General features: G+C 42.2%; 1 protein-coding gene across 1 annotated transcript; it reads left to right on the forward strand.

Annotated features, from left to right (window-relative positions):
- Positions 1 to 10,078: 10,078 nt before the first annotated feature.
- Tas2r1 (taste 2 receptor member 1) lies at positions 10,079 to 11,086 on the forward strand. Its single transcript, XM_021184352.1, has one exon. It carries the CDS (start codon positions 10,079 to 10,081, stop codon positions 11,084 to 11,086), a length of 1,008 nt encoding a protein of 335 aa, XP_021040011.1.
- The last annotated feature ends 662 nt before the right edge of the window (positions 11,087 to 11,748 follow it).

The following is an 11,748-nucleotide window of genomic DNA, read 5'->3' on the forward strand; positions in this document are numbered from 1 at the left end:
ATATGTAATAAAAATATTAAAAATTAAAAATAAATAAATAAATGTATGGAGTCCAGTCCACCAAGCAAAGGGCATTAATAACTGCAAAAGACCATTGCTATCCTCTCTCTCATGTTCCTACAGCTTAAGACTTCTTAGGCCACTGTCACTCAAGACTGCCATCACAGCCTTGGCTACTACTGCTGCGTGCTGCTTTGCGTTTCTCACATCCTGAAGCAGCCCTAAATTTTAGACACCTTTCTGGTTTTTGAGTCAACAAAGGGGAGAGGTAGGTGCATGTGTGTGGGTATGCAAGGATCCCTTCAATCGTGTGTTCATGAGTCTTGCAGTGCTCCTGTGGAGCCTGCCATGGTTGGCTTTAGGCCAAAGAAACTCACAGCATTCCATGTTTTGGAATTCTGGCATAGGAACATCTCCAAATAAGACACAGAGCATTTCCCCATCATTTTTAGAATTCAATTTCTTTCACATCAAGTAAATAGTTGGGACAAGTTACTGCTATTATCCTTTAGATATCTGATGTGATGTGGTCCTCTGTTAAATCTACTGTATTGAATTCAAACATCCAAAATCTATGGCTTCTCATAGCTCCAGAATCTGTGAGATTCACTCCATATCTTAGTCATGGAATTTCACACTATCAGCTGCCTCAAATGTATGCAACAACTGGTATCCTGATGTTCTTTCTGTTTTAATAATATCAGTTCAGATACCAGATAATTTATAAAGGAAAGAAGTTTATTAAGCCAGTGATTCTGAAGCTTGGAAATCAAAATTGTATGACTACATATGACAGAAGCCTAGTGCTATAACCTAGCAGAAAAGCAAAAGGGCAAATGGGGGCAGAGAGGGGGACTGGGCTGGCTTCAGCACCATCCTCTCTCCCATGAGTGCTTCTCAATGGCCCACACATTTCCCAGCGCTCACCTCACTCCAGACAATTGCAAGGAGAATGCAATTTCAACCTGAAATTTATAGAGACAGCTATGTTCAAACTAATGCAGGTAGTAGATAAAATAATATTTTATAACCTAAAAACCCCACAAAATTTATACAGTACTAAAATCTCAACATAAGTGTCTCTTTAAAGGTCAAAAGCTTGACTTTATTCATTATGAGTCGTTTGTTCAGGGGCTCTTCTAGAACATCTTGGAAACTAACCACACATGTGTGCCTGTTCTACATGAAAAGGGAAACTCAGAGTCACTCTAACTACATGAAGTAAGAAGTCACAAAACCCATTCCTCGACTCTGGAGAAACAGAGCAAGATCCTGCAATCTGCGTCTTCTGGGATTGACAAAAATAGTGGAAAGCTGTTGTGAGCAGCCAGGAAGTGCTTCATGGAGACTGCTGTCCATAAAACTCTCATGTCTGGTCTTTCCATTTCACTCTCACTTCTGGGCAGAATTTCCATTTCTGCAAAACAGGAAAATTTAGAATAAAAGAGAGATTTAGTCAGGGCAAAGATGATGCTATGGGCTTCAGGCAACAGATGCATCATCGTTTTGAGACATGTGTTCAATTTAATAGTCACAACCTACTTACTTACAGATGTGTATTAGAATCTATTTGGCCGTGCATCTTGTAGATAAAGATAGCCGGTCAATGCCAAGGGTATTATGTTCAGTGGGGAATTACTAAAACTTTGAATATGGTAACCTTATGCTTTATTAATTTCTTGTAGCATGATACCACGTGAGATGCCAGAGTGAGCATGTGAATAAAAAATGTGAGTGAAAAAAATCAACATTTCTGTATTCCTTCATTTTAAAATAATTATCCTAGTTATATATTAAAGACAACATTAAGTTCAGTGGCTAGAGTCCTCAAATGTAATTTAGAGATCACAGGTTTGAGCCCTTGGTTCACTAAATGGCTGGCTTTAGGCAGATAACTTTTCTGACTCCAATTCTTAAACGTGAGACATGGAAAGGACATCACTGCTTTTCCATATAGCCCACAGTCATTACAGTATACTTCGCTCAGTGAAAGACCACCTCAGGCTCTATTCAGTAACAAACGCTAATTTATGAGTTCATTTAAATGTCAAGGGCAGTATTAAATGAGGGCTGGCCCAGAGCTGAAACCTAAGCAGCACCCAGGCTTGAGCTCTTGTTTCTCGGACTGTGAGGTGGACCCATTCTGGGACAGGTTCAGGTCACTGTCTTGTGGTGGCAAGATGACTGAAAGCAGCCCCAGTGCAGAGAGGGGTGCCTTGCTCAGAACACCGAATCACAATTTTGAGGATTAATTCAGACAGCAAATTTTGGACTTTTGGTTGATCTCTGAATAGATGTTCCCGAACATGTGAGTGACATATTAAATGCCACACCTGGGTTCTATGACCCTTCTTGAATTCAAAAATGGAGCTGGTACCCCACAAGGTCCACAGACCAGAGTATAAGGAGAGGGGGTTCTTCCAAAGAAAGGCCATGAAAATACACGTACAGGCGCTCCTCGGGTAAAAGCTGCAACGTAACTTTCTCATCGTCATGCCTCCACTACTGAACAGAACCTTTATAATTGGTGCGTGCATGTTCCCTGAGCCTAGTGATGAAGTGGTCAGAATGCATTTACATCCTAGAAATGTTCCTGCTACGATGCATGACTGAGAGAAGTCCCCAATTTTCTCTGTCCCTCGATTTAATTCTACCTAGAGCAGAATATTGATTTCATAATTTTCAGAAGGGAAAATGGATGCTGTTTTGTTGTTGTTGTTGTTGAACATTTTAAACATTAGAAGAATTGTAAACATCATGCTGTGTCCTCAAAGCCTGTGGTCTGGGATGTTTTCACTGTGCATTCTTTCTACTCTCTTGAATAACAGATTACTCCCATGCAATTTGCATTGTTCTGGTACAAGATAAAATTTACAAACATGAATGGTTTTTCATAAGTTCAGCAAAATTTGGATAACTGAATTTAACAAATACAACCCCAATAAAAAATTATAAAGAAAGGATGGATATTTTAGATGAAAGAGCAAATGACACCAGCCATGAATAAATAGCTTAGGGTCCCTGGCTCCTTGGATTGCTGTCAAGCATGCAAGAACAGTTTCATCAGGGCTTCCTTCTATCTCCAGAAGACCTGGCAATAGAAGGGACAGTCAGTAGCATGAGATCACAAAGGCATTATGCTACTCAGATTTCCATTCAGTTATCTCTTCCCTGTCCAGTCTTAATCCAGCCTATGGCTCTAATGAGCATCCTCATGCCAGCCAAATTCTGAAAGCCTACATCCAATCCTATGGTGCCACAAACACAAACTTACTGTTTAGTGTTTAATAACCTTTCTAACCTTGTAGGCATTTCTGGTGGATCACATCCACAGTGGAATTCTTGATTTTACCTTTCTTCTAATCTTCCCTTTTTTAACAAACAGGACCAATATTCATGCCAGCGACCCAAAAGTAACTTTTAATTTCTCTTTTTCACTCCTTCCTCCTGACAAGTTCAAATGAAATTCCTGTTGCACCTAGTTTCAAAATACATCCTCAAACCAGTATCCTCAACCCAGCATCCTCAGCCCAGCATCCTCAACTCATCAACATCCTCAACCCAACATCCTCAACCCAGCCACTTCTTCCTTCTAGTCAAAATCTCTTTAAACTAGTAATACCCCTTGCAGAGTCTGCTGCAGACTTCAGAGGGATCTTTCTGCTCAATATTTGTCCTCTTCTGCCTTCCATGTATTTTTTCAAAATAAATGGAGTTTCCTCTTCTTCCTTTTTTTCTTACTCTTACTCATTCTTAGTCTTAGTCTTTAGCCCTATCCCTATCCCTATCCCTATCCCTATCCCTATCCCTATCCCTATCCCTATCCCTATCCCTATCCCTAGCCCTAGCCCTAGCATTAGTATTAGCATTAGTATTAGTACTAGTATTGGTATTAGACTAGGTAGTCACACTACCTAGCCTTGGCTGGCTGGGAACTTTTTTATGTAAACCAAGCTAACCTTCAGATCCTATAGCTTCTGCTTCCCCAGTCCTAGGAATAAAGGCATGAGCCACCACACTACAGTAAATGCTTTAGAACATTGGTCTTCCTGTGCCACAACTCCCCTCAGCCAAACTTGGTAATGAGTTTTACATATTAAAGTTGAACGCTAGTTGTTTCTGTGACCCAAGCTCTTGATTATCTAGCCATGTCCACCCATAGGTGCTTCCCCTCCTTAGGTCTTTCCTCTTGTCTCTGCTGCTCCTGGCAAGGCAGAGGTTTGAACTTGGATCTGTTGATGGCTCTAAGCTCTTTTATGATGGGAGGGGGGTTATTCCATCTCTTGTTATCTCTGCTTGGAATTCCCATCTCTAGAGCTCCCTTTCAAATCTATCTTTCTCTAGGAGTCAGCCCTCCTGGACCACATGCTCTAAAAACAATGTTTTATTCAACATCACCTGGAGTCCCTATTCACTTTTAACATATTTATTCTCATCTTTCCCACTGAAGTGCAATTTCTGAGATGATAGAGACTCTAATTTGACTCTTCATTCCTTGTTCTATGCTTAGGATAGTATCTTTCCACTCATACACATCATGAGCTTGCATTAAGTTATGGTAAGAAAAAAGAAAGAGGGAAGAAAGAAGCCAGGAAGAGGACAGAGAGGAAGGGGGAAGGGAAGAACAGGGAGGGACAGTGTGGGAGAAGCAGCAGGCATTTAGACTTCCACAGAGGAACTTGGGATAAAGCTGAAGGCAGCAGTGGGAGGACTGGAGGCTCTTCTCATCCCCCCAGGGGCAGCACGGCTGGCTTCAGTTTCCTATTGTTACTCACAAGGGATTCTTGTCTGCACAGACTTTGAGTTCTGTCCATGGAAGACTTACATTCAATGTATCGTGTTTCTCCATTATTCTGTTTGATTCAGTGTGAATAAACTTCAGAGTATTGAATGGAGTAGGAGAAGCCAAAAACACATTAAGGCGATAAATGCAAGAGAAGGGACAAGTATTTGGAAGTGGCTTGAATATTAAAGACAATTTTAGTCCCAAAGATCAACTGCACATACAAGTGGAGAGAAGAAAATGATGGGATTTAAAGAGTGATTAGTCTGAAAGAGCCTGGTGTTTTTTTCAACTACCATGTTGTGAATTTTAAGTGGAATACATTACGTATCAGCTTTACACAGACTGAACTGTGGTCCAGGAAAGATTCAGAAAAGATGCCTGCTTTTCACTGCCAAGGATCTATTTCTTTCTTATTTGAAAGATCTTATTAAATATACAAGAATGTTAACACAGGCACATGTTTCTAAAAGTGAGAATTGTTCCCCTGATAATGAGGCACAAAGCCCCCCTTAGGAAGGGCATTAAACTGTTGCTCACTTTCATGATGACTATATCAAAGTAAACGTCTCCTGTAGCTGGAAAACAGAAGCACAGACGATGGATGGAGCCTCTACCTGCTGAAAAGCCTGCATCACTGTAGCTGCATGTGAAAAAGGTCACACTTCCTTTCTAGCAGCTAAACGATTTGAATATAAATAAGCAACTTTTTCCGCCTGTCAGTTCCCTCAAGAATATTTAGTGCTGTCTCCTTTAATGAGTGCTCATTACAGATGAGTGCGAGTGAACACATTTAATCAGGGTAATATGGGGTAATGATCATGTGAATGTCTTCTCATTGGGTCCTGAACCATCTGTTCCAAGCCATTTGTCCGTGTAAAACTGTCAACATTTTGAGCCGCTGACTGACAGGTGAAGCCAGACGTGTATGGTTTTCATTTCGGCACCAGGGATTTTCTGATTTTTTTTTTTTTGCACTAAAAGAAACCTCCTGAAAGACCCAAAGTGGCTCTCACTTGGGAAGCAGCTTTTCTTTAATTTGTTTCATTGATCATTAATGTATTTAGCTCACTCTTACCTAGTACAACACTACAGTCAAGGCCCAAAGCTACTTTGATTGACACAATAGACTCCTAAGAGAGACTGGAGGATCTGACCCTGGAGGTCTTTTATGAACACTGATAGGCAGCTTTTTGGTGATGAATGGGTCATTCAATAGCAATCCCATCGTTTCTACCTGCCATTCACAGACACTCTTATTTTACCATCACTTGGTGAAAGATGTTCCAGGCATGGAGGTGTAGTTTGGTGACAGAGCCCTTGTCTAGAAAAAGCAAGGCCCTGGTTCTCAAGAACCACCAACAAAATGACAAGATGTTCTTTTGGGGTCATAGGTCAGCTGGTAAAATGTTTACCTTGAAAGCATAAGAACCTGAGTTCAATCCCCCTAAGAAACCCAGGTAAATCAAGTTAGGTGTGGTGGCAAATGTTTGTAACCCCATTATCAAAGAGACGGAATCCTTCTGTGGAGCTCACTAAAGAGCCAGCCTAGCTGAATCTGTGCATTGCCATCCTCTGAAAGACCATGTTTTGAAAACCAACATGGCTGGAATCCTGGGGAATAATACACCAAAGGTTAACTTCTGATTTCTCTTCATACATGCACACGTGTGCACATGGACTGGCACACACATGCACTTGCACACTTGTACACACCTTTACGTACCTGCACCTCCACATGCATGCACACCCACATAACACAAGAAGTCATGGCTGTCTCAGACAAGCTGGTGGCAGCTCTTGTTCCCGGGGTGTCATGCTTCTGAGAGTTGTTCTCAGTGAAGAGAAAATGACTGTCTTAGTCAGGGTTTCTATTCCTGCACAAACATCATGACCAAGAAGGAAGCTGGGGAGGAAAGTGTTTATTCGGCTTACACTTCCACATTGCTGTTCATCACCAAAGAAGTCGAGACTGGAAATCAAACAGGGTAGGACCCTGGAGGAAGGAGCTGATGCAGAAGCCACAGAGGGATGCTGCTTACTGGCTTGCTTCCCTTGGCTTGCTCAGCTTGCTTTCTTATAGGGATAAGACCCAGGGATGACACCAACCACAGTGGGCTGGGCACTTTCACCTTGATCACTAATTGAGCAAATGCCTTACAGCTGAATCTCATGGAGGCATTTCCTCAAAGGAGGCTCCTTTCTCTGAGATAACTCCAGCTTGTGTCGAGTTCACACACAAAACCAGCCAGTGCAATGACAAAAATTGTAATAAAAAAGCTGTAGCTTAATCCTTATGACTTGTGTTTTCCCCCCTCTGGTGTCTCTATCCTTCAGGCTAGTTCTAACAAGTTACAATGAACTATCTGAGAATCCGGTAGCCTCTACAGATGCTAGGATGCAAGAGGCACTTAGGGTTGGGCATGATTGAACTTCCTGGCAGATTGTGTGTTCCCTCTTCTGTTTTTCTGTCAGCACTGAGAGGTTATACTGTTGCTCTGGGCTCAAGCCTTCCCTCTGCTCTTTCGTGGTATGCATGCTCTAGTGATCTAGTTTGCAATGGCGAACTGTCTATGGCCCATGCTGGAAGCACACCAAGGACTGATCCATGCTGTAAATAACATGGCCATGCTAGAAGAGACAAAGTGAACTGTTAGGGTTGTGTGCCTGTTGGTCAGGACTTGTGTCTCACCCTGCCCTCTGCTGTGTTGTAGTTGAGTTTGGTTCTACTTCACAAGCCAAGCAATGAATGGATGAGTGAATGCATGAGTGAGTGGCGAGCCTCATGGTGCTTAAGGCAAGCAGTCACGTTTGCAATGGAAGCAGAAGGCTTGAGTGAGAAAATGAGGAAGACCATGGGTTTTTTCCCTTTGGAGTTCACAGCTTCACTCTGCCGTAGATGGGCGCTCCTCCACTTTGCTTTCTTAGCTAGCAATATGCAAAAGGAAAGTGGCTTGCATTGAAGGTCCTTCCTTTCAACAGAGGAAGAAGAATGACTCTTGTCCCATCAGGATGCTCCTCCAACTTGGATCTATGTGGGAGTGTCCACTCCCAAACTGCCTCCCTTGACTGCTGCCTGAGAGCTTTCCTGTTGGTTCCCTCCACCTCACCAAAGATGAGGCAACCCTACATGAAACTGTTAAGAATTCACAGAGCAATAGTGTCTTAAGGAGAGTGACTGTCACTTAACTTTTCGTCCTTCCTCTTCTAGTTGTCTATAAATAAGGTTGTGGGGAGAATCCTGTCTGACCCCCTGGGGCAAAGTAACATGTATCCAGAAGGAGTTACACCTTGTTACAGGATCTGGTGCGCATTTTATTAAGTACTAAGCTGGAAGTTTTAATTTACCCAACGTTTATAAACTGTCCTCAGTTTTCACTCTGCCAATGAATTCTCTAAGGAACTCATATTAAACACAGGATTCACTTATTGTGCCTTTAGTATTATGTCTTAGTTAGGGTTGGTATTGCTGTGAAGAGACACCATGACCATGGCAGCTTTTATAAAGGAAAATATTTAATTGGGTCTAGCTTACACTTCGGAGGTTTAGTCCATTATTGACATGGAGGCACACAGGCAGACATCCTGGCTGCAGGCAGCAGGAAGAGAGAGTGAGGCACCAGGGCTGGCTTGAGCTCCTGAAACCTCAAAGCCTACCACCAGTGATACACTTCCTCCAATAAGGCCACACCTACTCAAACAAGGTCACATGTTCCAATCCTTTCAATTAATGTTTCTCCCTATGAGCCTATGGAGGTCATTTTTATTCAGACTACCACACCTTTGAGCAGCACCTGGAAACGGTATTGTTCTTGCTTTTGTTGGGATTATGGCTTTTAATCATGATGATTTTGTCACCAGAATCATTTGGTACTGTCTGGAAATGTCTTTGATTGTCACAGGCTGGAGATGTGATGTGATGTGATGTGATGTTATCATCTAATTGGCAGAGTCAAGTCTGAGAGCCATTCTAAATTGATTACATGGGAGTTCCTTCCCTCTACCAAATAAAACAATTTTTCATTTCAAACTCATTAAGGATGAAACCAATATGGGTTAGCTCAGCAGTGGCATCCTCTAAACATTACAATGTTTGCTTGTTTTACTCTCATCTGTGGAACGATTACAGCAACCCATCACTTGCCCCTTTACTTCCTGGCTGTTGTAAGGTTTTCATTATTTTGGAAGGAAAACAGAGCAAAGGTTTCAAACTCTGGGTCATTGGGTCATCATGGGTGATGATTCATGCGGATTCTGAGTAAGGCCTTCATTTCCTTATGTGTGACCTTCCTTAGGCTTTGTCCAGTGTCTGTATATATATATATATATATATATATATATATATATATATATATATATGTATATGTATATGTATATGTATATATAAACTGTATTACTAAGCTTTGTGCATACGAATGTTACATGTTCATCTTGAGGGTGCTCATTTGTGTGGAAACCAGGGTCCAACCATGGGTCTTACTCCTCAAGGGCATGGTCCACCTTGTTTTTATGAGATCTGGCTAGATTCAGCTGAAATAGCTTTGTTGGGAGACCATTAGACTGAAGAGTCTGCTAATCTGACTTACCAGTGAACCCAGAGATCTGTGGTCTCTGTTTCCTTGACACTGGAGGGCAGGTAAGTATGTTATTGCCACAGCTAGTGTTCTTAAAACTGTGACTTCTGGGGGATTGAACTCAGGTCCCCATGCTTGTGAAGCAAGTATTTTACCCACCGAGCCATCTTCCTAACATGCTTTAGCCTTGTGTTTTATCATGTATGGTTTATTATTTAACAGTGTTTGAGGTGATCCTGGGTTGCTGGCTCTGCAGCCTAGAGAACTAATGCATAGGAGACTTATATTCCTACCTCCGTGACATCACTCTGACAGAAGTGATTTGTTTTTGTAGGATGCTCCAGGATGCCCCATTAGCATTAAGGAGAATCATAATTAAGTAAGGCAAGGCATGAAGGTGGTCCTCACTAGGTACCTGGAGGCTTCTGGTTGCATGATTTACTTGTGATGACTCTGACACTTAAGAAGACCTGAAAAATGCAAAAGCTGTCATAAGGCACAGTTCGTTTCTATGGTATCTCTTCCTTATTTGACTGACATTGAGTTGAGAAGGCAGCACTATAAACAAATGAGCCCCACCTTCCTCTTCCATTGTCTTTGGGTTGGCATCATCTCCAAAGGAACCTTGGTCTAATTGAAAGGAAGCAGAAATCATACATGGCTGAGACTGTGCATGACTCTATGTATCATTTAAAGAAGTCATTGGTTCTTCTATTTTAAAATGATGGAAGGTCATATGTTCTTCTTCCTTCTGGTTGTGGCAGTGCAGTTTTTTACTGGGGTCTTGGCAAATGGCCTCATTGTGGTTGTCAATGCCATCGACTTGATCATGTGGAAGAAAATGGCCCCACTGGATCTGCTTCTTTTTTGCCTGGCGACTTCTCGGATCATTCTGCAATTGTGTATATTGTTTGCACAGCTGGGTCTATCCTGTTTGGTGAGACACACGTTATTTGCTGACAATGTTACCTTTGTCTACATTATAAATGAACTGAGTCTCTGGTTTGCCACATGGCTTGGTGTTTTCTACTGTGCCAAGATTGCGACCATCCCTCACCCCCTCTTTCTGTGGCTGAAGATGAGGATATCCAGGTTGGTGCCATGGCTGATCCTGGCATCTGTGGTCTATGTAACTGTTACTACTTTCATCCATAGCAGAGAGACTTCAGAACTTCCTAAACAAATCTTTATAAGCTTTTTTTCTAAAAATACAACTCGGGTCAGGCCAGCACATGCCACACTACTCTCAGTCTTAGTCTTTGGGCTCACACTGCCATTTCTCGTCTTCACTGTGGCTGTTCTGCTCTTGTTGTGCTCCCTGTGGAACCACAGCCGGCAGATGAGGACTATGGTGGGCACTAGGGAACCTAGCAGACATGCCCTCGTCAGTGGGATGCTCTCCATTCTGTCCTTCCTCATCCTCTATCTCTCCCATGACATGGTGGCTGTTCTGATCTGTACCCAAGGCCTCCATCTTGGAAGCAGAACGTTTGCATTCTGCTTATTGGTTATTGGTATGTACCCCTCATTACACTCGATTGTCTTAATTTTAGGAAACCCTAAGCTGAAACGAAATGCAAAAATGTTCACTGTCCATTGTAAGTGTTGTCATTGTGCAAGAGCTTGGGTCACCTCAAGGAACCCAAGACTCAGTGACTTGCCAGTGCCTGCTACTCATCACTCAGCCAACAAGACATCCTGCTCAGAAGCCTGTATAATGCCATCTTAATTGTCCAACCTGAGGCTTCATCATTTCAAAGAGTAAATTGATGATCAAAGCCCAACACATGATATGACATCAAGGTCCATATCCCAGTAGTCATGTGGAAATATCACCTTGCAAGATGATGTCATTGAGAAACCAGGGCAAATGGAGTCTAGGTCTTTCAGTATGATTTGCTGCAGTGCATGTGAATCTGTAATTTTCTCCAAGTAAAGCATTTAAAGGAGAGTAAAAGCCCAAGACTGAACTTATAATACCAGAAGGACAGAACACTAAAGCATCCTGTGTTCATTGCCTAGATTCAGACCCTGTCCCAGACTTGAATGGGTTGATTGTGTATATCTTGATTACACGAACCAAGAATATCTTTTCTGGTTTTTGTTTTTGTTGTTGTTGTTGGAGTCACATACAGTAAGGCTACCCTTCTTCTTCAAGTACTAAAGGAAGCTGAGGGCAGCCAGACCTTCTCAGTCCTTGAGAGCATGCACATCTACTCCAAGACCAGAAAACTTGGTATACATCTCACTGACTGATAAGAAGGATGATTGACAGAGAAGGAGGAAGAATAGACCGACTTTTAAAAGGTAGGAGAGTTGAAGGACGAAGACAAAGAGAGAAGAAGAGAACAGAGCTTTTCATTTCCTATACTTGCACACCCTCAATAGACA

Source organism: Mus caroli, chromosome 15 (assembly GCF_900094665.2).
Source record: "Mus caroli chromosome 15, CAROLI_EIJ_v1.1, whole genome shotgun sequence".
Classification (NCBI taxonomy): domain Eukaryota; kingdom Metazoa; phylum Chordata; class Mammalia; order Rodentia; family Muridae; genus Mus; species Mus caroli.

Excerpts from the sequence above, each read along its gene's own strand:
- Tas2r1 (XM_021184352.1), top strand. The coding sequence starts at position 10,079 with ATGATGGAAGGTCATATGTTCTTCTTCCTTCTGGTTGTGGCAGTGCAG.